Below are 27,029 nucleotides of genomic sequence, written 5' to 3'. Positions count from 1 at the left end.
TGCAAACTGTGTAAACTCTAATCTGGACCGCAGGATGTTGATCCAAGTGAGCGCATGAGAAAGAGGTGGAAAGAGGGATTTGTAAAAGTGTGATTAAGAGCGGGCGGTTAAGTGCAAAATTACTCAATCTCTCCGCGTCGCTTACATCAACATCCTGCGTAGAGTTTGCACAGGAGAAGAGTTTGTACTAGTTCCGTTGTCTTAAAAAAAAAAAAGCTTATATTCGCTTGCGTTGTTCCCCTTCGGCCCTTCCCTCGTCACCTCTCCCCTCTCCTCGCCACTCTCACTCTGCCGCGGCGCGCCTGCGCCCGCCACACACGAGGGGCCTATGGACACGGTGGCTCCCCGTCTGAGCCGCTCCTCGACGCGATACGGGCCCATCAGCAGCAGCGCTGCCTCCTTCAGCGGGCCCGTCCGGAAGTGGCGCAAGGCCTGGGTGCCCCTCACCGGCGCCGGCACCGCCGGGTCCGGGGGAGGGAGCTCACGAGGTGACAATAAGGTGGTTCTCTTTAGGTGGACACCTGTGAATGGCGGCTCAGGAGGAGGGGCAGGGGCCGACGGGGGCATGGAGCCCGCTGCAGCGGGGGCCTCCACCTCCAGGCGGCGCTACGTCCCGGTGAGGCTTCCCCCCTTCGGAAAATTGAGTTGATTCGGGTTGTATGATTGGTTTTTCTGCTCCGGTGGGTTGAATTTGGTACAGAGATTCGAGAACTTGGATGTTGTTGGCTGGATTCGGGATGCGATTGTGCGCACAATCTCGTAGGATTATGGATAATGTGAATTCTTCTGCGATTGGTTCGAGGTTTAATCTATCAAGTACCATTCGGTGGATGTGATTTGTACGTTTTGGTTGACCAATTAGGTTTGGGCCTTATTAAGTTAAAAGGTTTGGGTTGAGGGGTTAGGGTTTAACAATTTCATTTGTGGTGTGTGCTAGATTTAGCTTCCGCTCCCGATTTGGGGTCCATGCGGAACTGCGGTAAATGAGTTGTGCAGTTGAAAATGTCTCTAAAGAAATGTAGTCAAATGGGTTCAAATCTGGTCAGGGTGGGTATGTGCTTATATCAGTCTCACCATCTTAGACTCATAGTTTTTGTTGATTTCTAGTGGGGATTGTACCTATTGCTTGGGAGCAACTTGATTTCACACATTGATTTGAAGCAAGGTTGTGTCAAAGGGTTAGGGTTTAATGAATTCATTTGTGGTGTGTGCTAGCTTTAGCCTCCGGTTAGGCCATGTTATTTGTAGGATTGGAAGTTGTACAGAAATTTAGTTAAATGGGCTCAACTCAGATCAGTGTGGTTCATTGTACTTATATTAGTCTCACCATCTTCTACTGTGGGTGTATAATTTCTCCTGCATAGTTTTTGTTTATTTCTACTAATTTTTAATCAGTTGTTACTTATGTTAACAATCAAGTTCGTTCCAGATCAAACTGGTATCAACGATGCTGAAAAATAGGAATAAAGCATTTCAGTCGCTTATGTATCTTTTTGTGGATTCTGCAGGATGAGTGCCCTGATAAGAGTTTTAAATGGATATTAACTGATTCAGTTGCAAAAATCAATTAGCAAATGGCAACTTGAAGCTTGTTTAGGGGAAAAAAACTTGATTGACAATCAAATAGGGGGCAAAAAGGAATAAACAAAACAGAGATATGTCTTAATCAGTTTTGCCATTTATATACATTATAGGCATGCTCCACTGGTCTCTATATTGTCATTTTTCTCGCTTAATTGGGATGTGAAGCCAAACACTTTGTCTTCAGCATATGACTGAACAATTGTAACATTTAGTTGGTTGGCTGATGAGGCCTTGAATTATTTTTCCTGTTTGAGATGTGAATGTTTGTTCACTAAAAGTCTCCAATTGATTTTATCCGTAAAGCTCTGCATTGTGCCATACTGTTTGGATCTCTCCTAATAACCTCTTTTCCACCTTGGCAAAGTAAATAGTGGGGTGGTAAAAGGATGCAACTGATTCTTGTTTCGATAAGTTTTTACAATCTTATTGATAACTTTCATCTTATATGAACAACTTTTCTCTTGAACAGCCACAAAACTCATATGTTCCTATCGTATTTCAGGCTGCAGGGGAGGCACAAAGCACTAGCAAAAAGGGCACCAGCAGTGAGCTCAACTTGAACCTCGAGCTGGAAGAGCCTGACGATGATACTGATGCCGACATGAGCACGGACGAGCCGCGCGACATAGAAGGTAACAATGCCCGTCCAGAAAGCCGGTTGAAACGGAAAGCATTTTAGCCACTGGTCACCTAGAGATGTGGATCGGAGCATCAGCTTCATCTCCCACCTGAATCGTCCGCCTCCGAGGCAGACTTTGTGTACCATAATGTAGCATTTAGCTTGTATCAGCCAGCCCATCGTCCTTTGTCTACTCCATTCCAGTCTAGAACAGTGGTCATCGTCAATGACTGTCCAAGTCCAAGTGCTCATGTTACAGTTTATAGATGAGGTGAGCTGTTAGTTATGACTTGTCATTCTGTCATGTAAGAAAGATTGTCACAAACTTTGTGCTAGTGTGTAATGCTATGTGCCAACATGTTAATGTATGCGGTCAATGTTACACGCTCTTGGCTCCCTCCATTTTCTGAGAGATTTTGATTCCATGTTTCCGAATAACGCGATCCCTATTGCGCCGATTGATGCGCACAGCAGCCAAAGCCCAGAGGCAGAGCAGGATGGGAGCCCTGCCGCTGGCCAGCGTGACGTGCCGCTGCAGGGCCCACGGGTGCGGCAGCGCCATCTCCTTGCAAACAGGCAAAGCTGCCTGGCGTGAGCGCGGCTCCCAGGCGTCCGATCACGATGGCTGGCTGCCTGGCCAGCTGCTCGCCTCGCCAAGCAAACAGCCTCTTCGCCTGGGGTTTGTTCGTTGCCATTTTCCTTTGGCTAGCTAGACCTGCCTCTCGCCGTTTGCCAAAATGCTACTGACGATTTAGGGAAACTCTACTAGGCCACTGTCGTGCAACATGCTTCGACGTGCCTGCTCCGTGCCCACGCCGACGAAGAAGACGGTTAGGGTTCATCACTCTCTCTCTCCCTAACTCTCCCTCTCTTCTTTCCCAACTCCAGCGAACTTAGAAGGGGCTCGGGGGAGGCAGGGCGGCCTAGGTGGTGAAGATGGTGGAGGGCGGCAGTTAGGGTTCTGGTGGCAGAGGGGGCGACCAAGCTAGGTCAAGGCCGGAGTGATGATAGCCATGGTGGTAGTGGGGGGGGGGGAGGTCAGCTAGAGAACTTCGTCGAGACCCTAAGTCATTGCGAGACAGTGAGCGGCAATGCAGGTGGAGTTGTGCGCTTGCCTAACAACACGAATTTCTCTAGTGATTTGATAACAAACCATAAAACCGTTCACGAAAGCGATGTCAAACCCTAAGATTTAAGTCATAAAAAGCACTCATGGCGCATATGGCACATAGGGATCAAAGGAGGGCCCATCACCGAACGACTAAGACTACCTGTCACACCCGAATGTAAAAGAGCATTCGGGTGTCAAATCACATGTGCGCCAGGATCTCAAATTCACACACATGGATCGACATCATCAATGGTACAAAACACAGTGTTCAAACGAATTACATAAATGAGAGTAAATGTACCATTATTACAAGCCAAAAGTTTATCAAAGTGCGAAGGGGAAACATAAGCTAAACTGTTCCAAAAATAAAAGAGGAAACTAAACGCCGACGCAGCAGGACCACCTTGCCACAGGAAGGTCGACGGTAGAACCACACGAGCCTAACAACCAGGAGACTCGGGGTAGTCCTCAGGGAAGACGCAATTGTACTCCTGATCGTCCGAGCAACCTTTAATGATTATAGCAAGGGTGAGCTCATGTCGAACTCAGCAAGCACAGACGGAAAGTAATGACATGCAAGGCTTAAAACAAGGTAAAACTGACTTGGTTTGACTGCGGTAGCATTTTAGTTGATCACTTTTAATTAAAACTATTATTAGAACAACCTATTACTAATTATGAGTAGCATAAACCCAACCCTTAATTAGTGTAAGTAGTGATTAACATCTTTTAAAAGACTATCCTAATTATTATAGTAATCCAGGGATTAACCCCAATTATTAACACAGGATAGCAATCCTGCCAACACGGAATAGCCATTCCGCCAAAACACGAGGTAGCAACCTCGCCAAGGTCCATCTCCAAGTATCCAGTGACTCCAATTTGCTCATCAAGTGAGGGTCTGGGCCGCTCGTGACCGTGAGCACGGCTGATATATCAGTTTTACACTCTGCAGAGGTGTGCACGTTCACTCCAAGTCGTGATTCCCATTTGCCCGGGGTCGCGACTCCCCAAAACACTTCCAAGGTGAGCAGGCAGGGTCTCACTACGAGACCTTTCACAGGGTCCAACTAATAGGATGCCACTCGCAAGTTTTTGCCGGGGCGCTCGGCAGTCGATACCCATAGCCATGGCGTACCGATTAACCGACAACTTAATATTCATTACCCAAGTTACTTCCTCACGCCTACCCGGAAAGTAACACCCTACTAGTGGAGGTCCTGCTAATTAGTCAAGCCAGAGCCATATAGCTTGGAGCTGCACTGTAAGTCCCAGGGGGCCGCTCCCTGACTAAATCCTTACGGAGAGCAGAGACGGGTACGCCCGGCAAACCGGACCACCAATGGTACCCGCTCCCCCTGTCACCACCATCATCACGATGCTCGTAAGCATCCAACATCGCCATCACCGCAGTGACCAAAGGCTCAGCACAGTTTAAGCATCAAGTTAAGTAGAGATTAATACTTGTTTAGGCATGTGTATAAGATGAGTAGAGCAGCTAAGCAGACCTAGTATAGCCTAGTCTACCCAAATACATAACCCCAGGTGAGCAAGGAATAGTAAGTAAAGCTAGTCATGTCCTTAGGGTTTGCATTCATTGGACATATGCATATAAAGTAAATGACATTAATGAGTAGGTTCAAAATGATCAAACGGTGTCTGCACTTGCCTTGATCGAAGTCGGGTTGCTCGAACTCAGCGGGATCCTGAACCTCTTCCTTCACGAACGTCTCGTTGGCTATACGCGACAATCATCAATCATAGGAACAATACATGCAAGCAAACAAACTTAATCAGAAACAGTACACCAAAGCATGCGAAAACAGAAAGCAACTGCACTACTGTATTCTACTCGACGAAACGAAACTATAGCGACCAGAATCACCTAAATCGGAGTTACGATGCAAAAGTTATGGCTAAAACAAGTTGAATGGCATTTCTGCAGATAAACTGAACTATTTTTCGTAATTAAAACTAATTAAAAATGAATTAAAACTCATTTTGGATTAAATAAATAAATTCTAACGGGTGCAGGGGCTAAACTGTAAAAGCAGGGGCATAAATTAAATAAATCTAAAAGTAAATGGAGCGCGGGTTGATTTCAAAGAAACCCAGGGGGGTTTTTGCAAAAACGCAGGGGCGCGCGGGGACCGTGGCCGTCTTGGCCACGTGGCGGCTTGCGGCTGGCGGCGCGGGGAGCTCGGCGGCGGCGCTGCGGAACTCGGCGTGTCGGCTAGGGCTTCGGAGGCGGCTAGGGCACGTGCGGGCGGCCGAGGGAGGCTATTTAAAGCGCGGGCGAACCTCGGGACGCGGGATTTGCGCGGAAGCCGAGGAGGAGGCGGCGCGGCGGTTGCTCCCGTCCGATTCGGACGAAGCTCGGGGATGACAGGTGGGTCCCACCTGCGGGGCCCACCAGTCAGCGGGCGGCAGCGGCAAAAGGGGCAGGGGGCGCTGCGGCTGGGCCGCTGCTGGGCCGTGCGGGGCGCTGGGTCGAGGGGGGGGGGAGCCGGCCCAAGAGGAAGAGTGAAGCTCTTTTTTTTCTCTTTTTTTAACAGACTTTTCTGATATTTATTTTCTTTCTTCCACAACAAAACAAGCACCAACAAAAAAAATAAAAACAAGCAAAAATAGTGCAGCAGCATGAATAAAAAAAAATCAAACACGTTTCTACCTTATATTTAATTTTATTTCTTTTTGTAAATTATTTAATAATTCTCAAAAATTCAAACTAAGTCCAAAATTAAATCAAATTTAAACTAAATTTGAAATTCAAAAATTTGGAATGTTATAAACCTACCCCCCTTAAAAGAATCTCGTCCTCGAGATTAGGATGAATCCGGGAATAACTGAGGGTATTTATATTTCAGATCATCTTCTCTTTCCCAGGTTGCTTCTTCCTCAGAGTGATGTTTCCATTGTACTTTACACATCCTGATAGTTTTACTCCTGGTAATTCTCTCTGCTGTGTCCAGAACTTTGATAGGACTCTCTTCATAAGTTAGATCATCGTGTAAATCCAGTTCCTCTAGTGGCAACTGTTCCTCAGGCACTCTCAAGCATTTCTTGAATTGGGAGACATGGAAAACATTGTGCACATTGGATAAGCTAGCAGGCAACTCAAGCTCATAAGCCACTTCTCCTTTCCTCTCCAAAATCTTGAAAGGACCAACATATCTTGGAGCTAGCTTTCCCTTGACATTGAATCTCTTTAGACCTCTCATCGGAGACACTTTCAGGTATACATAATCACCTGCCTGAAATACAAGTTTCCTTCGTCTCACATCAGCATAACTCTTATGTCTAGACTGAGCTGCCTTCAGAGTCTATCGGATGAACTGAACTCTTTCTTCGGCTATTCTCAATGAATCAGGGCCGAACACTTGCCTTTCACCAGTCTGGTTCCAGAACAATGGAGTCCTACACTTCCTTCCATACAAGGCTTCAAAAGGAGTCATCTTGAGACTAGTCTGATAACTATTGTTATAGGAGAACTCGGCGTAGGGCAAACTAGCATCCCAACTATCTCCATACTGTAAAGCACAGGACCTGAGCATATCCTCTACTATCTGGTTGACTCTCTCTGTCTGACCATCGGACTGAGGGTGATAAGCAGTACTGAATCTGAGCTCGGTTCCCAAAGCATCGTGTAGCTTCTCCCAAAACTTTGATGTGAACTGTGTACCTCTATCAGACACAATCCTCTTAGGAACTCCATGCAGACACATAATCCGTTCCATATACTTTTCTGCTAACTGATCTCCACGGTAGTTAGTTCTGACCGGTATGAAATGAGCTACCTTGGTCAATCGATCTACTACAACCCATATTGAGTCATAACCTCGTTGAGTTCTCGGCAATCCCACTATGAAGTCCATGCTGATCTCATCCCACTTCCACTCAGGTATCTTCAACGGTTGCAACAACCCTGCTGGCCTCTGATGTTCCGCTTTCACTCTCTGACAGGTGTCACACAATGCCACATATTCACCAATATCTTTCTTCATACCAGGCCACCAATAGTTTTGCTTCAAGTCCTGATACATATTAGTATCTCCTGGATGAATAGAGTAAGCAGATTCATGGCACTCCTTCAGTATCACATCCTTGATTCTCTGAATGTCAGGCACACACAATCGGTCCTTGTGCCAAACAATCCCTTCTTGATCAACTTTGAATCCAGGTGCTCTACCTTCCTCTATCAGCTTAAGTATCTTTTTGATCTCTTCATCCTCTTTCTGACCTTTTCTGATCTCTTGCTCAAGAGTTGGTTCTATGTCCATGGAAGTACCTTGGGTGTTAGCAACAAACCCCAAATTGAGATACTCGAATTCTGCCAGTAGTTCCATCGGTAACTCCGTGGCTTCCAACATATTCACTTGACTCTTTCTACTCAGAGCGTCAGCAACTACATTAGCCTTGCCAGGGTGGTAATGAATCTCCAGTTCATAGTCCTTGATCAATTCTAACCATCTTCTCTGTCTCAGATTCAAGTCATTCTGAGTGAAGATGTATTTCAGACTCTTGTGATCCGTGTAGATATCACACTTATGACCCAGAATATAGTGTCTCCAGATCTTCAGTGAATGGACCACAGCTGCTAACTCAAGATCATGAGTTGGATAATTCACCTCATGTTTCTTCAACTGTCTAGATGCATAGGCAATCACTTTTCCCTCTTGCATCAATACACATCCCAAACCTTGCTTGGAAGCATCACAATAGATAGAAAAACTTTTAGTCACATCAGGCAAAGTCAAAATTGGTGCAGTAGTCAACCTCTTCTTCAACTCCTCAAAACTAGCCTGACACTGTTCATTCCACTTGAATGGCTTACCCTTCTCTAACAAAGCGGTCATGGGCTTGGCAATACTGGAAAATCCTTCAATGAATCTCCGATAGTAACCGGCCATTCCTAGAAAACTTCTGATTTCTCCAACAGTCTGAGGTGGACTCCACTTAAGAACATCTGCCACATTCTTCGGACTGACAGCAACTCCACCGTTTGAAATGACGTGTCCAAGAAAAGACACTTCCTTCAACCAGAAGTCACACTTACTCAACTTGGCATAGAGCTGATGCTCCCTCAATTTCTGCAACACAAGCCTCAGGTGTTCCTCGTGTTCTTCCTCATTCTTGGAGTAGATCAAGATATCATCAATAAAGACTACCACAAACTTATCCAAATACTCCATAAAAACTTTATTCATCAGATACATAAAGTAAGCTGGAGCATTAGTCAACCCAAAAGACATAACTGTATACTCATAAAGTCCATATCTGGTGGTGAAAGCAGTCTTTGGAATATCACTAGGTTTAATCCTCAACTGGTGATAACCTGACCTCAGATCTATTTTGGAAAACACACAAGCTCCTTTCAACTGGTCAAACAAGTCCTCTATTCTAGGCAAAGGGTATTTATTCTTAATTGTGACCTCATTCAAAGATCTATAGTCTACACACATCCTCTGTGTCCCATCCTTCTTCTCTACAAAAATAACTGGAGCTCCCCAAGGTGAGGAACTAGGACGGATATACCCTTTAGACTGTAACTCCCTTAGTTGTTTCTTAAGTTCTTCTAACTCATTAACAGCCATTCTATAAGGTCTCTTAGATATGGGTGCGGTACCAGGTAATAAATCAATAACAAATTCAATCTCACGTTTAGGTGGCATACCTGGCAAATCCTCTGGGAACACATCACGGAACTCTTTCACAACTCGAATGTCTTCTACTGACCCACTGCTCACATGGTAAACTGTTCCTTCACTGCTAGGTGACATAGAAACTCTGACCTCAATTCTGTTCCCACTAGGTGCTGTTAGAGCCACTGTCTTCTCAGCACACTGAATAGTACCCTTAAACTTGGACAACCATCTCATTCCCAATATCATATCTAAACCTTCTGAACCCAACACAATAGGATTGACAAGAAAATCTACCCCCCTTATTTTAATGCTCATTCCCGGACACAAAGTATTAGTATGCATCTTTCCCCCAGGTGATTTAACTATCATGGTGTTTTGCAAGGTACAGGTGGCTATACTATGTTTCTCAACAAACTGTGCACTTATAAAAGTATGTGATGCTCCAGTATCAAACAAAACAGTAGCTGGGCAAGAGTTGACAAGGAACGTACCAACTACCACATCTGGAGCCTCCTCAGCAGTTTCCAGCTTCACATGATTCACCCTTCCATTGTTGTTGGTATTCTTCTGCCTCTGGGGGCACGCATTCGCGTAGTGTCCAAGCTGACCACACTTGAAGCAGGTATTTCCAGCGGGGGTGGGGTTGACATTGGGCTTCATTGGGACAGTGTTGGAGTTCTGGCGAGAGCCTGATGGTGCTGGGGCATTCTGACGAGGCGCCTGACTAGCGGGGCGCTGCACTTGGTTGTTGTTGTAGCGCTGGCTCGTCTGCTGACTCTGATTGCTGTACCTGACATTCTGCTGCTGTCCTTGGTTACCAGACTGATATGCAGGGCGAGACTGAGGGCCCTGCTGATTGTTGTAGCGGGGACGACTGGCACCAGCCTGCTGTTGAGAGGAATTATACTTCCTCTTCTTGTCTTCCATCTTGCGGCGCTTGCTCTCAAGCACCAATGCCCTGTCCACCATCTCCTGGAAACTGGCATACTTGACATTTGACATCATGTAGGACAGACCATCATTCAAACCTTCCAGGAAGTGGTCTTGCTTGTCTTCATCATTCTCCACTTCATTGGGGCAATACCGCGACAACTGAGTGAACTTGTCACGGTACTCACAAACTGTCATGGAGCCCTGCTTCAGAGACAGAAACTTCTTCTTCAGCTTCACCAATCCAGCAGGCACATGATGAGTCTTGAAGGCGACCTTGAACTCATCCCAAGTGATAGTATCCGAGTCCTGATGTGCAAAGCAGTACGAATCCCACCAGTCCTGTGCGGCTCCCTGAAGCTGCCCAGAGCCATACAGAACCTTCTCCCTATCATTGCACTGAGCAATGACCAGCTGCTTCTCCACAACTTTAAGACAATCCTCAGCTTGCATAGGATCAGTGAGTGAGAGAAGAACGGTGGACGTCCCTTCATGAACTCTCCACGCTTGTCCCTAGGTGGGGCAAACGCGTTGTTACCTCCTTGATGTTGGTTCTGATTCTGGTTTTGGTTCTGCTGCATGTGGTTCATAATATGAGCCATCCCTTGCATCAGTTGAGTCTGCATAGTCATCAACTGCTCTATGGTCATGGGCTGATTCCCAGGAGGAGGAGGGTTGGCATTAGTCCCGCTGTGATCATTGTTGTTGTTGTTGGACTGCCCGTTGTTTCCACCATTGGTGTTGCTCCTGGTGTGGACAGGCATCTGATGTATAGAAATAATATAATAAAATCAGATGTAGTTCATATGTGTAAACCTGAGCTGTAATGTAAACTGCAATGTAATAATCTTTCCTCAAAGTATGAACCAGCTGATAGTCACTTTCCTTTCTCAGTTGATAAACACAGTACTCATAACAGATGTAATATATAGATACTGAACTGATCATGATAAAGTAAGACTGATAAGATAAAGTGATTATGAAATATGATAAAGCACAAATAAAGGAGACCGATGATAACCCAAACTAACTATCTCATATAAACTTAATACTTAATCTTGTTCTTGACGCGTTGTGGACATGACCCACAACTCATCGCACTCATTACAAAGAACCAAATCACACCATTGTCACAATAATAAATCAAGTTCTCACACAGACCAAGCAAAGCACACTAAGCAAACGACTAAACACTAGACTCGCATAACTAAGATCGTGCTAACGTTCAAAGCGTGGCACTATTTATTACTAAGCTGGGAATAGCTCCTATTCTATAGTAGTACGAGCGCTGGCATCTCCATAGGCTGGATCTTCACGAGGCGGAGAGAAAGCAGGCCACTTAGGTGAAGGCGGTGGCACTCCAGTGATCTGAGCCTCCAGCTGCGCTATCCTCTTCCTGGCGTCGTCCAGCTCCTTCCTGACTTGCTTCAGCTCCACTAGTGAACTGTTGAGCTCGGTGTTAGTGACCGCCACCAGCTTGACAGTCCTGTGCACGCGGGGGTCTTGCTCATCAGTGGTGGAAGCAATAGTCATTGCCAACTCTCCACGGCGACGGCGAGGGTAGTAGCGACGCTCATCCTGGCTGATCTCCTCGAAGAAGTGATCACGGTATGCGTAGAAAGCCTGGCGAGCAGCATCATTAATGCCCGCCATCTGGGTAGACCTCTCAGCCACAGCTTCATGTATGGACATGATCCTAAGTGCCCTCAACGTCGGGTTAGGCCTGCCGACGTGTGCCCAGACCTTCCAGTACGCCGGGTAGTCTGGGTGACTCCAGTGCTCACTGCGGTACTCCACTGAGAACATGCCATGTCCTAGTTGCTGGTCAAGGAGACGCTTCAGCTCGCTGTGGAAGAAACACTCTCCACCATTCCTTGTGCAGACTGTCACAATCCACCCATCATCAGCAGCAAAAAGTCCATCTTGACCTCCAGGTCCTCCAGGTCCACCGGGTCCTCCGGGTCCTCCAGGTCCTCCAGGTGCATCCTCATCCTCATCATCCATGTCATCATCACCGAAGGGATCATCTTCTCCAGCTGCCCAGCAAGGCGCCCTTCCATGCACCGCCAGAGCTTGAGGTGGTTGTTGTCCTTCATAAGGTTCCGCGTCTTGGAGGTTAGCACCGTCATCAAGGTGCTGGTCAGGCTGGAACACGATGTTATCCACGCGACCAGTCAACGAGAACTCCACGGCTTGAACGGGGCGGAAACAAATAACGCTCTTGCGGCAGGTCAGATGGCGAGTCATCTACTTATGCATAAGATCATAGACATGCAGGAAACGGTTAATAGATCATGACAATGATAGATAAATGAATAACATAAATGAAGGTAAAAGTGTATGTATAAAGAAGAACCAAGATTATACAATGGATGGACAATATGAACTTTGGTGGTATTTATGGTAAGATATAAAAGCAAGTAATGAAGGTATAAAGTAAAAACAAGGTAATGAAATTTATTGTCAAGGCAGAAATAAAACATAACTCAAGTAATCAATGAAAAACAAGGAACAAGAAGGTATTATGAGTAGAATGATAATAAATGACAAGGTATAAAAGAAAGGTTCAAATAACAAGTAGTGAAAGTTGAAACAAGAATATAAATGCAATATGAGAAATAGAAAGCAATAAATGATAACAAGGTAATAAATGCAGGAAGTAAGTGAATAAACTGAACTGTTAGTAAAAGTAAGTAGATAAGGCTAATAGATAAAGTCTAATGAGACAAGTTAGTAAGGTAGTTAATAGATCCAATGGTGTATTCCACCCAAAAGGGACAATCTAAACGGCTTTTTCTAACTAGGCTGCGTGATCCTACGGTCAACACGGCTTTGGTACCACTTCTGTCACACCCGAATGTAAAAGAGCATTCGGGTGTCAAATCACATGTGCGCCAGGATCTCAAATTCACACATGGATCGACATCATCAATGGTACAAAACACAGTGTTCAAACGAATTACATAAATGAGAGTAAATGTACCATTATTACAAGCCAAAAGTTTATCAAAGTGCGAAGGGGAAATATAAGCTAAACTGTTCCAAAAATAAAAGAGGAAACTAAACGCCGACGCAGCAGGACCACCTTGCCACAGGAAGGTCGACGGTAGAACCACACGAGCCTAACAACCAGGAGACTCGGGGTAGTCCTCAGGGAAGACGCAATTGTACTCCTGATCGTCCGAGCAACCTTTAATGATTATAGCAAGGGTGAGCTCATGTCGAACTCAGCAAGCACAGACGGAAAGTAATGACATGCAAGGCTTAAAACAAGGTAAAACTGACTTGGTTTGACTGCGGTAGCATTTTAGTTGATCACTTTTAATTAAAACTATTATTAGAACAACCTATTACTAATTATGAGTAGCATAAACCCAACCCTTAATTAGTGTAAGTAGTGATTAACATCTTTTAAAAGACTATCCTAATTATTATAGTAATCCAGGGATTAACCCCAATTATTAACACAGGATAGCAATCCTGCCAACACGGAATAGCCATTCTGCCAAAACACGAGGTAGCAACCTCGCCAAGGTCCATCTCCAAGTATCCAGTGACTCCAATTTGCTCATCAAGTGAGGGTCTGGGCCGCTCGTGACCGTGAGCACGGCTGATATATCAGTTTTACACTCTGCAGAGGTGTGTACGTTCACTCCAAGTCGTGATTCCCATTTGCCCGGGGTCGCGACTCCCCAAAACACTTCCAAGGTGAGCAGGCAGGGTCTCACTACGAGACCTTTCACAGGGTCCAACTAATAGGATGCCACTCGCAAGTTTTTGCCGGGGCGCTCGGCAGTCGATACCCATAGCCATGGCGTACCGATTAACCGATAACTTAATATTCATTACCCAAGTTACTTCCTCACGCCTACCCGGAAAGTAACACCCTACTAGTGGAGGTCCTGCTAATTAGTCAAGCCAGAGCCATATAGCTTGGAGCTGCACTGTAAGTCCCAGGGGGCCGCTCCCTGACTAAATCCTTACGGAGAGCAGAGACGGGTACGCCCGGCAAACCGGACCACCAATGGTACCCGCTCCCCCTGTCACCACCATCATCACGATGCTCGTAAGCATCCAACATCGCCATCACCGCAGTGACCAAAGGCTCAGCACAGTTTAAGCATCAAGTTAAGTAGAGATTAATACTTGTTTAGGCATGTGTATAAGATGAGTAGAGCAGCTAAGCAGACCTAGTATAGCCTAGTCTACCCAAATACATAACCCCAGGTGAGCAAGGAATAGTAAGTAAAGCTAGTCATGTCCTTAGGGTTTGCATTCATTGGACATATGCATATAAAGTAAATGACATTAATGAGTAGGTTCAAAATGATCAAACGGTGTCTGCACTTGCCTTGATCGAAGTCGGGTTGCTCGAACTCAGCGGGATCCTGAACCTCTTCCTTCACGAACGTCTCGTTGGCTATACGCGACAATCATCAATCATAGGAACAATACATGCAAACAAACAAACTTAATCAGAAACAGTACACCAAAGCATGCGAAAACAGAAAGCAACTGCACTACTGTATTCTACTCGACGAAACGAAACTATAGCGACCAGAATCACCTAAATCGGAGTTACGATGCAAAAGTTATGGCTAAAACAAGTTGAATGGCATTTCTGCAGATAAACTGAACTATTTTTCGTAATTAAAACTAATTAAAAATGAATTAAAACTCATTTTGGATTAAATAAATAAATTCTAACGGGTGCAGGGGCTAAACTGTAAAAGCAGGGGCATAAATTAAATAAATCTAAAACTAAATGGAGCGCGGGTTGATTTCAAAGAAACCCAGGGGGGTTTTTGCAGAAACGCAGGGGCGCGCGGGGACCGTGGCCGTCCTGGCCACGTGGCGGCTTGCGGCTGGCGGCGCGGGGAGCTCGGCGGCGGCGCTGCGGAACTCGGCGTGTCGGCTAGGGCTTCGGAGGCGGCTAGGGCACGTGCGGGCGGCCGAGGGAGGCTATTTAAAGCGCGGGCGAACCTCGGGACGCGGGATTTGCGCGGAAGCCGAGGAGGAGGCGGCGCGGCGGTTGCTCCCGTCCGATTCGGACGGAGCTCGGGGATGACAGATGGGTCCCACCTGCGGGGCCCACCAGTCAGCGGGCGGCAGCGGCAAAAGGGGCAGGGGGCGCTGTGGCTGGGCCGCTGCTGGGCCGTGCGGGGCGCTGGGCCGAGGGGGGGAAGCCGGCCCAAGAGGAAGAGTGAAGCTCTTTTTTTCTTCTCTTTTTTTTAACAGACTTTTCTGATATTTATTTTCTTTCTTCCACAACAAAACAAGCACCAACAAAAAAAATAAAAACAAGCAAAAATAGTGCAGCAGCATGAATAAAAAAAAATCAAACACGTTTCTACCTTATATTTAATTCTATTTCTTTTTGTAAATTATTTAATAATTCTCAAAAATTCAAACTAAGCCCAAAATTAAATCAAATTTAAACTAAATTTGAAATTCAAAAATTTGGAATGTTATACTACCCATAGTGTGCTTGATGCCAAAAAGATTAATGCACATGCCATCAACACCGATGCAACTCTTCCTACTGCACAACGTTCAACATAGAAGACATACTTCTCTTTAACCTCTAGTTCGTGGAAAACACGCACCAAACGCTTATGCATGTGTGTACCGTAAATTTTCTAGAAAATAAAATCTAAAAAAGGTGCGACATCAGAATTTAAACTCTAATAGGTAGCGTTCCACTAGACATCCTACGACTATAATTTGTCACCATTGATGTTGCTTCGTTAGCTGTAGGTGAGCCACAAATGACCCGCTGCAACGTGATGAATCGACAATTTGATACGTTGTGGGCAGTCTAAGCCTATCGATCGGCTCTTGCCACCACTGTCCCGTCCCCTTTCTTCCTATGCTCTGACATTCACACCGTTCATGACCACCGCCCGTGCGGCCGTGCCCCCGATAGGCCATGGCCTCAGCCCTCAAGGTCAACGGTTGTACTAGCAGGCAACATGTGTTCTAAGGGTTTGCTCCAAACCCCAGAATGGATTTCATTCCAAGGCTTGTTTAGATGCGAAATTTTTTTGAATTTCGCTACTGTAGCACTTTGTTTGTTTGTGGCAAATAGAAAACATATCCTGTGCAACCCAACTTCGTGTGCAACCTATGCAACTATCAATTAAGGTCACAGGATCTAGATCCAACGTCTGAGATTTTTTTCACTTAAACCCTACCATCTAGATACACACGGGTTAGATTTAAACCACAGATGGAGAGGTTTAAGTAAAAAAAACTTTAGACGTTGGATCTAGATCCTGTGGCTTTAATGGGTAGTTGCATAGGTTGCATACGAAGCTGAGTTATATATGATACGTCGCCTGGCAAATATTGTCCAATTATGAACTAACTAGAATTAAAAGATTCGTCTCGCGATTTACAGGTAAACTGTGCAATTAATTTTTATTTTTATCTATATTTAATGCTTCATGCATATGTCGAAAGATTTGATGTGACAGACAATCTTAAAAACTTTTTGGTTTTCGGAGTGAACTAAATAAGTTCAAAACATGATGAAAAAGCTCCAGCCTGCTTGCTGTACTGTCTTCCCGTGTCAACTACGGTCAAAAGCTCTCTGTATTCATTCAAGTTTCTCAAACTCTAAACAAAAACGAGATTCAGAAAGGGCATTCGATCCCTTCTACTCTTTGACTAAAAAAGTACGGCTAACTTTAGTCCCTTGCTGTTTTCTCCTCCGGCTGCTCTGCCTCTTCAGTTGCATCTGCACCTCCCGCTGTGACACCGACTTCCGCAGGGCGGAGGACGCGGTCATGTAACATGTAGCCAACCTGAAACCACAAATGTGTGTTACTCTACTGGTTGAACAGCAGTACGATACAGCTTTGGCAATTAAACTTTTGGGAATGTTTCAATTTTCAAATATAGCCAATGTTAAACAATTCAATGGCATTACGATGTAAGATCATGGCATGCAATGACTGAACCATCTTCTAAACTTCCACATTGTTAGCATGCCATACAAGTTTACTAGTTTGGCCCAGCTAAAATAGAAATTCACTGTTGACGACAGTGATCGATTAGCAGCAGCAAAATGCCACGTGTTCAAAGCATCCTCAGTTCCTCACTTGCTTTTATTCTTTTGTAATATGGGAAAAAAAATTAAGGGCCTGTTTGGTACAGCTCACAACAGCTTCATGAGCTGTTGTGAGCTGTTTTTTTTTGCCAAACACTTATTTCCAAAACAGCTTCATGGGTGAAGCTGTTTTTCTCCTCCTCTCACAAAGACATAAGTTGGGATGAAGCTGAAAAAAGTACCTTATTGCAGCTCTCTCTCTCATTTCTCTCTCTCAACTATGCATGAAGTAGTTTGTGAAGCTATTTTGCCAAACACTTTTTCCAAAACAGCTCAGCTTCATCTAGAAAGTCACTCATGAAGCTATTTTCTAAAAAAACAGTTTTACTAGTGAAGTTGAGCTGTGCCAAACAAGCCCTAAATGTCTGCATCAATATAATCACTCATTGTCACCCCTAGAGCAACCAACTGCTGTCTACTGCAACAGAACTAGGGGAAGCTATTGGAACAGAAGCACCCAGAATAAACTGCCAAGCTACTACAAGATGACATAAGATGTGTATCATCAAAACAAACTTCAAGTGAATCAACAAATGAACAGCTGAAACAAAAAAAACGCCATGCAACTGAAACCCAATAACTCCAATCTAAACATGCTTGGATTTCCTATAACATGCTGAAAAAAAGGTGTTTTTAAGTTAACATACCTTTACAACAGAAGCAACAGTTCCTGATGGTTTTGAAGGATCAGGAATTTGAAAAACTGCACAATGCCTGTTAGGATCAAATTTCTCATTTAGCGGATCAAACTTTTCAACTCCAAACTTCTTGAAGACCTGTTTAGATTTGAGGGAAAGTTTTCAAGTTATGGAATACTCTAGAACAAAATCTAAGTAAAGGGGGGGAATGGCTGAGAAATATTTCTCAAGGAGATAACTTTTTTTTAAGATAAAGGAACCTCAAAACAAATAAAGTACCTCTGCTAGTTGCTTCTCAGTCATGTCCACACCCTCCAGCAGGGTTTTCAGTAGTGGGATAGCTCCAGCAGAATCTTTTGAGGCATCAATTTTCGAGAAGCTTTCCTTGACAACAGATGATGCTCTAGACAAATTGTCAGCAACATCTAGCAGGCTCTTAGCGAAGTTCTGCATGAACAATCATGACAGATGCCATAGGTAAAGCTAATTCAAAACATTTTATGGAAATGCATGTCAACATCCTCTCTGCAATAGAATTTCAATAATTAGAATGGTAACAGCAGACCTGTACTGCATATTTTTTGGAGTTTTCAGATTCACGTTTTGTCCGAGCAATGATATTTTCCATTTCTGCATAGCTGCGCAAAACCTTATCCTTCATATCTTTGATTTCATCATCTTTGGACTTCAACAATCCGTCCTTCTCACAAACTAGCTTCACCAAATCATCTTTTGACAGATCAAGGCCTTCAATACCTGAATCAGAAAAATGCAGTCCATTAGTACCTCTACCTTGTACTAAAAGATTGGGACTTTAGTATTGCAAACCTGGTTCTGATGTGTTCTCACTTCCAGATGAACAGTCTTCACTTGATTCATCTAAGGCCCTTTCCTGGTCTTTCAGTTCATTATCACTTTGTTGAGGTGAAACAGAGGAGAAACCAAACTTTTGAAAAATGCTGGTTGAGTATCTGAAATGATGATTCAAAATACGTGGAACCTGGATGAAAGCAAGTAAGCATCCATAAGAACAGAACAAACCAGAAGAGATGGACAAAATAATTTACCAAATAGCATGAATACGTAGCACTTTTTTTTAATCTAGGTATTCCCTAAGCTATCCCCAGTAAATAGTAGTCAATGAATTTTAACATAACAGCAAAAATGGTGTTTCAGCAGTAGTTGTTACAACTAAACACAGCAGATTACTACCAGCAGTCCAAAACGGTTTTCTAGAAGAATGTGAGTAACAATACATGCATCGTCAGTATTCGCAGAAATAACCAGAAAACAAAAGGAAGGGAAAAAACATACACTTTCTGCCAAGATTATATCCTTCCCTCAACAGTCGACATGTAATTCTTGAAATGGATACATTAAAGTAAGAAGCTCCATAGACAGTTCCAACTACCCACCACTCCATATATTTTCCCACCATGTACCTAATAAGTCCTACTTAAGTACCATGTCATCTCAAGTAGGTGCAGTAAAGAGAACAAGGGTTTATCACAGAAGCCCAACTTGTCATTATTGAAATACAACAAACTTTATTTTATAGAGAACATCCGGGAGCAACTTTATGTTTAATAAAGTTTAACTCTTTTAAATAAAACAAACATAAAAAAATATTTTCTGATAAGAGAGAACATAAAAATATGTTCCTAAGTTTGTTATAGCATATTTAATGTCTATGTTAGTTCTGTGTCTAAAAGGTGAGAGTGAATAAGACATAAATTCAAGGGACCCCTAAATTCAATTATTCAAAAGGACAATATGGTGGCCATGTGATTCCAGTTTTCATAATATGTGTTTTCAGATCTAAATTTCTACTTAAAACAACAGAGTATCCATCAGTCCTTCTGAAGTTTCTTGCTTCAACATGGATGGATGTGACAGAAATTAAAAAAACATTGGAAAATAATACTAAACTTACATTTACCTTTATAGTAGACAAAACTTAAAAGACAAATGCTATGTGATCATGGGTTGGAAAACTTCTGACCAACACATGGTTACCTATTTTCTGTGTGATAAATAGGAGCTACTGTAACAAAGGCTCAAGGTTAATAAAAGAATAGATAGGATCACTTTATTATTCTAGAACCAAAATTTCATCAAAATTAACATGTGAAGTCATCAAACGCTCCCGCTTATCTAAAAAACTACATAGCTAAACTGCCTAAACCAATACAATGCTAAATTGCCTGAACCCCTAAGAAGCAGCTACCAAACAATTTGAATTAACTAAAAAAACCTCACTTTACTCAAAGCTTGCTTCGCTCTCATGTTTGATGCTACCAAATAATTCCAATTGCAAAATAAGTTTTGTCAAAATAACCATTAGTTAATCTTATTTACTTCCATAATAATAGTTGTACTCCAAAACACTGAACTACAAATGTGAGGAACAAAGAACAATCATAAACCAACACATCCTCAATTAGCACACACATAAAACATCCCTAAGGCTGTGTGTAGGTTCCCATCTAGTTCTCACGAATCAAAATATGTCAACTAGATGAAGATCACAAGTTATAGCCTAAAACCCTCCCAGCAACAACAATTTTGATTGGACAACATCCAACGGAATTTTGTATTATCCCAACCACATTCCGATACATCATCTTAAGCGACTATTAATAGCAATAAGAAAGTACAAATTCCAGCTCCGCCGACAAACCCATAACGTTAAATCCCTAGGGGGGTCATTCGGTTGGGGCATTAGGACGCTAGGAATTAAGTAAAGCTTCTATAAATTAAGTAAAATACCGGCCCGGAATTTTTCCTGGGCTCCCGTCAAACGAACGGGGACTAGGTGTGGATCGCATCTCATCAACCGCTGCTAAAAGATTAAACCCAAGGACTGGCGCCGCAGCAATCACCAACAGACCCTGGACCCACAAACCATGGGCCACAAGAGATGGTCCAGAAATCTCACCCTGGCAGACAAACAGGAACCGGCGAACTGCTCCACGGACGCCGCCGCCGGGGCCCTCCGGTGCCGCCCCGCGGCTGATGACGCAGCCACTGCGCCGGCGCATTGCCTGGAGACTCGCGCGAGGAGGCGCGCGGTCGCCATCCTAACGCAGCCTTGATTTCTACCGGAAGTAGAGAGAGAGGAACGGAAGCGTCTGGAAGGGTGCTGCAACTGGGAGCGTTTGCGGAAGGCTTTTCTTTTAGTAAAGTACGGCAATGCCCATGACACTCTTTATTTCGGCTCGGGGGTTGGGAGTAGCGCTAGGGTGTTCGTGTCTTTTGGCTCTGGAGGTTTTAGGAGGTCGGCTTGTCGCGCAAGAAGATAGGTTTTAATAAGGCCTTCCGTAATGTGGAGCGTTGCCCAAAAAAAAAAAAAAGTGGAGGCTATCCGTAGTGAAAATGTTTGACCCGATGCCATCTGACATCGCCGGTGGGTTGGCTTCAATCAGCTGTAGGTTAACAACCTCACTCACTATATCTGCACTGCTGTTCCGATAGCGATGTACGCGACAACACTATAACACTAACTCTGTGCACCACTACACCGGCGTCTTCGGTAGTTCATCACCTCCAACCTATTCAGCAGCTCCATCAGCAATCAGCCTCCACCAACCTGAGTCCGACTCATCTCCATGGCTCTCATCAGCTTCCTCTCGGGGGGTGGGTGTAGTCCTTAGCCTTCAGCGTGGTATTCGGGAGAACGTGGCCAACAATCCAGTTCAAGGCCACACTGCTACTCATCATTCAGGAATCCTGGGCACTCATCCTTCTACTCTTGGAGTGCATTCAGCCTCTTCTCAGGCTAGGGCGCCAGCCTCAAGGGCGTCGGGTGAACCATGAATCTACTAGTATGGAACTGTCAGGGATCAGGAGGGTCCCTGCATAGTTCTAAAATGCAACACCTCCAAGGACTAATCAACTCCACCAAAGCTGAGGTATGCTTTCTATCTGAAACTTGTAACACGTCAATTAATCGTACAACTATTATCAATCGGTTTAACATTGCAGATGCCTTTGTAGTTCACTCGTAGGGCTAGTCCGGAGGACTTTGGTTGATATGGACCCATGCAGTTGACATTGCTATAGTAAAGCACACTGAAAGCCCAAGTTTGGTTTTGGTAATTAATGACACCAAGTTGCTAATGCCTTGTATTTAAGTGATTTGAGTTAGGCATAGCAACACATGTGATGAAAGTGCATGGTGGCATGGAAAGGTGGCCACATGATCACAAAGGGATGAAACATGAAGTAAAGATCATGGTGATAGACGAGGAGCGAAGTTATCAAGGCAAAGGTATAAACATAGGGTTTTACTTTTGCTAGTCTAAGATAAGTAGAGAAGTGATTGACCGGGTTTAGGATAGATAGCCGACTATCAAGAGGGGAAATCATGGTCATCTCTCGAATCAAGTGCTACTAGGTGCATATCTTGAGCATATGCATTAGGATCTAGTAAAGTGCTAACTTAACTCCTTTGACGAAAATGTTTATGAAAAGCTAACACACATGCACTTTGGTGGTGGACACTTGTTGGTGTTAGCACATTTACAAAGGAGGTGGAGTTCCTAGGGTTGAGAGGGGTGTGGGTTCCTCTCTCTCTCCCGCCGAGCTTGCGAGGCGGGATTCGGCGCTTTTGAGAAAATTAAGTGCATATTTTCTATTGCGTCGATGGGAAATTTGGAGAAGTCACGGGAGTGTTTTCTCACTAAGAAACACTCACCGGACGCTGAGTGCGGAGGCACCGGACGCTTGCCTCAGAGTCCGGTGTGCTTAACCCTGCTAGGGTTGAGCACCAGACGCGCTCTGAGAGCGTCCGGTGGTTAGCGTCCGGTGGCTCACGTCCGGTGACCCTGCAGGTTTGCGAAACTCTCTGCACATGAGTCCGGTGTGCACCGGACGCGTCTGGTGTGGACCTGCAGAGCGTCCGGTGTTCTGCAGGTAGCCGTTAGAGACTGACACGCGAGTTTCAAGCAGGACACGTGGCCAACCCCTGAGCACCGGTCGCTGGGGGTCGAGCGTCCGGTGATCACTTGGTAGCATCCGGTGCCCCCCGATTTCAGCCCAGTAAAAGTGACCAACGACTAGTTCTTTGAGGGGGCTTATAAATAGAAGGTGGCCGGCTTTGGGAGGCTGACTCTTGCACATTTGATTACTTGAGACATACTTTGAGCTAGAGAACACTCCCTCCACTCATCTCCTTGCTTGATTGCTAATCCTAGTGAGATTGAGTGAGATTCAAGTGCATTGCTTTGAGAGTTGCATTTAGTGGCACTTGATTCTTGAGTTTGCTGCGGATTTCTTGTTACTCTTGGGTGTTTCCCGATGCCCTAGATGGCTTGGAGCAGCGGTGGTGTTGAGCTCGTGATTGGAGATTGTTTCGAGCCTCACCAAGTGATTTGTGAGGGGTTCTTGAGCCTTCCCCGCGGGAGATCGTAATTGGCTACTCTAGTGGATTGCTCGTGGCTTGGAGGATACCCATCTTGTGAGTGGATGTGCGGCACCCGCTGAGGGTTTGACTTTGGATTGCCAATTAGCTCGTGATCCATCAAGTGGGTGTATCGCCACAACGAGGAGTAGCTTGCCGGGAAGCAAGTGAACCTCGGTAAAAAATCTTGTGTTATCTCTTGCCGAGGTTTATCTATTGTGATTGTGATTGTGAGTGATTGGTTGGATATATCTCTACTTTATAACGTTGGTATAACAATCACTATCCACTCCTTTACTTACTTGTATACCTTGCTAGGTGTTTAGCTTGTTTAGTTTAATCTTCTTTTTTAGGAGTGTAGCTAACCTTCTCTTGTTGTTGTGCTTTAGTGTTTAGCCTTGTACTAGTTTGTATAGGTGGCTTGCATAGCTTAGTTGAGCTAGTGCTAGAATTGCTTCGCCATTTGTTTTACTAACTCACTTGCTTAGTGAAGTTTGTAGAATTTTTAAATAGGCTATTTGTAGGATCTCCTGGAAGTAAAAGAGGCCTAGAGGGGGTGAATAGGCCTGTTAAAAAAACAACTCAACACTCTGTTAGAACAGGGGGCGGCACTACCGGTCTTCTAGGGCGGCACTGCCGGCCTACAAAGAAAAAACCCACGGTGGTAAACCTTTGCAGGAAGTTAACTTAGATTAAGAAGGGTCCAATCCTGCAAGATAAAGGAAAGTGCAAGCTCCAAGAGTAACAAACCCTAGAACCGCCGGCCAAGTGTGAACCAAATGCTCTTAGACTTTGGGAAACAATGGATCTACTCTCCAATCGAGTTTTGCTGCCTTTTCTCTCAAGAATTGATGGTTGGAATCAAAGATTGCTTGAGGGAAGAAGAGCAACAATGGAGGGGAGAGAGAGAGAGAGAGAGCTCTGGTCTGTCTGAGCGAGAGATGAGTCGTCTGAGGTCAGTAGTGACCGTTGTGAGGAGCGTCCAGAGGTATATGCCTCCCCTGGGTCCCAACGGTCAGAAGAGGGCGGCACTGCTGCCCATGATGGGCGGCACTGCCGCCCTGGCCAGAGCAGGTTAAAAAGGAAACTGTTTTGCGAGCTGCTTTGACTGAGAAGGAGGAAGTTGCTTTGAGAAGATGAGCATCTGGTTGCACAATTGATCAACAATTCTAGAATTCCCCTTTGTAGTACGGCTTTTCCTAAACTCAAGTAAAGAATGTAAAACGAAGTAACACATCCTTGAGTTTAAATCAGCTCCAACATGTTTTCAGAATACCAGCAACCTGTACATCACTTCTATAGTTTGATCCCCTGCTCATTAACTCGATAAAACTTGTTAGTCCTCTAATTTTGTTGTCATTAACACCAAAACCCACAATAGGGCTTGATTGCGCTTACAATCTCCTCCTTTTTGGTGATTGATGACAACCTAATTAGAGCTTTCAACAATATAAACAAGAATTAAGATTTTCGAGCTAGGTATATAGGGGCCTCCCCCTAAAAATGTAAATGAGGATTGAATTCTAAGAACTTGCTTTATGATGCAAGGTCTTACATCTTCAGGTAGGAGGGCCTCCCCCTACATCCATGCCTGCTATGGGGTGATGTGCAAAGTGTCACAAGACAAGATGTGAAGCACGGACAGTTAAACAGCAAAGCTGCTTGACTGCTGAGGCATAGGGCGGCACTGTCGGCCTAGAAGGGCGGCACTGCCGGCCTATCACCCAACAGTCAGATAACAGACAGAAAAACACAGCAGAAACTAGAGAGGAGAAACAACACAGTGAACTGAAACAACATAATGAAACTGCTGATCTTAAACACATGTCCATATCCAAAGCAAATAGTGAGATAAGGTAGCGATAATACATAAAGTAGAGTTTTTCAACTGTTCTCTCTCACAAGCTAAAAGACTACTCTCAAAAGATAAAACAAGAAGCGCAGCTAGATCTCAAAAATAATTTGACCCCTCTAATTTTCTCCCCCTTTGGCGTCAAGCACCAAAAAGAGAAGAGAAAAGAAGAGAAATCACTCGTCGTCGCTGCTGGAGTCAACTCTAGCCCGTCCCTGAACGTGAGTGGTCGAGGTGATGCGTCCTGAACGGCGAGGTGGAGCTGACGAAGAGGGCCCAGCTGCCTCAGAAGGGTCACGAGGGCGACGAGAGTAGACACGCAGCAAGGTCTCCTGAACCTATGGATCTTCCTCTGCTGCCCGGATCCCCTCATCATCACTATCATCACCATCAGGCTGCTCAAAGTGCTGCTCCTGTGTATCACTATGGGGCTGCTCATCCTCAGAAGATGTGTCTGACAGACTGGGTAGGTTAGGGAATTGAGGAGGAGGCCTAATTGGTGCAAGAGGGGGAAGACCAGCCAACTCCCTAGCTTCCCTAACTGCCTCTCTGTTCTCCAAATGATCCTCATAAGCAGTGTTTGCAGCATAGGTGCATGTAGCAAAAATAGCCTTAATCCATTCACTCATCTTCCCCAGCTTCTTGCTCTTCTTTTTCCTGCCACTCCTAGAGGACTCAGGAACATCTCTGTGAGCAAAGGAAGTCTCTCTAGTGGGTGAACTAGCTGCTGCCCCGCTGCTACCCTTACCCCCATATGTCTTCTTTATGTTGTAGACACCATGAAAGCAGTCCTCTGCTGCCCGGAAACCCTCTCAATCATGAACATCAGGTAAGGTGCATATGGCAGCGACCTTCTTCCATCATCCATGGCATAGGCCAACTCAACCCAAATAAACCTCCCCACATTGAATCTCTCACCATATGGGAATCTAGACAACACATTAGTGATATACCCATTTAGATCAGTTGCATTGTCCTTAGGATTGAGAGTGATTCTAAACAGGTTGTTCATGGTGTAATAAATGGCCTTTAACCCTGTCCTTCTCCCATCAGCCATGCTAGGATCTTCCCACATAAAGCTCACCTCATGTGGCTCAAAGCGACGCACATCATGGATCCTACTAAAAGATCTATGAATCTGTCCAAAATCGAGAATACGACAAAAAGTGACAAAATCAATGTGATAATGCCTACCATCTGTCATCTAGTGAATCTCATCCTCATCCTTGTTCCAGAAATATGTGGCATGAAACTGTGCAAGGATTTCTCTATTCCAATCATACCGGAAGCTCATGATATCAGTCAACTGGAATCTGTCATAGGTCTTTATGGCAGCAGCAAACTCACTTCTATCTTGCAACTCATTGAAATCAACATATTGCATTTTGCAGATTTTGCCCCTAGGCTTTGTCATTATGGTTGTGGCATAGAAGTTGGAGTGAAAGACATTCCAAAATCTATAATCAACCCCCAAAAGCTTATCTGCAGCATAGGGATCAATCTCTCTGGCATCACCAGTAGCCTTCCAACTCCTCCCATAATCAACCACTACATGTCTTACATTGTTGTGAGGCTCTCTGAGAACAAACTCCTCCTCATTGTCCCTCATATAGCTGTCATCAAACTCCATGAGGTGATTTGGTGTGCCATGCATAATTGGGATGGTATATCCAATCCTTTGATTCATTTCCTCCTCAGCCACATATTGATCATGTGCTGCTCTATCAGTGGCTCGAGGTGCTGCACCACTGCCTCCAGCTGTCCTCCCCCTGCCTCTGCGAGCCAATTGCTTTGTCAGCACTTTCCTCTTTCCTCTAGCATCATCTCCTCCTCGATCCATCTAGGCAAAGAAGTAATAGGACTGGATAAGGAACTGTTTAAGCATGTTGTAAAGATGGCTGCAACAGGTTTTAGTTAGAAGAAGAAGATTGGATATGAAGTGAGAAGCCAACTGTTTTGAATCAGCTTGGAAGGGGCGGCACTGCCGCCCTCAGTGGCTTCACTACTTCATGTCAAATCTTTCTCATTCTAATTAAATCCTTGTTTCAACAACCTCTACTTCACATCACAATTTCAGAAGCACAGTTCTATCCAACAATAAGTGAAACCCTAACTAGAGATTTGGTAGGGTAAGTATG

At 44.7% G+C, this 27,029-nt stretch overlaps 2 protein-coding genes across 2 annotated transcripts; one reads left to right on the top strand and one right to left on the bottom strand.

Annotated features, from left to right (window-relative positions):
• On the top strand, window positions 236–2,593 carry LOC8064212. The gene is made up of 2 exons (XM_002462082.2): window positions 236–616; window positions 2,087–2,593. Exons 1-2 carry the CDS (start codon window positions 329–331, stop codon window positions 2,261–2,263), a joined length of 465 nt encoding a protein of 154 aa, XP_002462127.1. The 5' UTR covers window positions 236–328; the 3' UTR covers window positions 2,264–2,593.
• On the bottom strand, window positions 16,372–20,874 carry LOC8063493 (protein GrpE). The gene is made up of 6 exons (XM_002459932.2): window positions 20,577–20,874; window positions 18,467–18,638; window positions 18,204–18,394; window positions 17,918–18,085; window positions 17,648–17,776; window positions 16,372–16,695 (listed from the first exon to the last, which is right to left on the bottom strand). Exons 1-6 carry the CDS (start codon window positions 20,715–20,717, stop codon window positions 16,579–16,581), a joined length of 918 nt encoding a protein of 305 aa, XP_002459977.1. The 5' UTR covers window positions 20,718–20,874; the 3' UTR covers window positions 16,372–16,578.

Source organism: Sorghum bicolor, chromosome 2 (genome assembly GCF_000003195.3).
Source record: "Sorghum bicolor cultivar BTx623 chromosome 2, Sorghum_bicolor_NCBIv3, whole genome shotgun sequence".
NCBI classification, from domain to species: Eukaryota; Viridiplantae; Streptophyta; class Magnoliopsida; order Poales; family Poaceae; genus Sorghum; species Sorghum bicolor.
The sequence above is the reverse complement of the archived record's forward strand: the minus strand, read 5'-3'. Positions and strand labels throughout refer to the sequence as shown.

Coding starts and splice junctions, on each gene's coding strand:
- LOC8064212 (XM_002462082.2), top strand. CDS start 329: ATGGACACGGTGGCTCCCCGTCTGAGCCGCTCCTCGACGCGATACGGG. Junction 617..2,086: donor CCAGGCGGCGCTACGTCCCG/GTGAGGCTTCCC, acceptor ATCGTATTTCAG/GCTGCAGGGGAGGCACAAAG.
- LOC8063493 (XM_002459932.2), bottom strand. CDS start 20,717: ATGGCGACCGCGCGCCTCCTCGCGCGAGTCTCCAGGCAATGCGCCGGC. Junction 17,777..17,917: donor CTGAGAAGCAACTAGCAGAG/GTACTTTATTTG, acceptor AAATCTAAACAG/GTCTTCAAGAAGTTTGGAGT. Junction 16,696..17,647: donor CTGTTGCTTCTGTTGTAAAG/GTATGTTAACTT, acceptor TTGTGGTTTCAG/GTTGGCTACATGTTACATGA.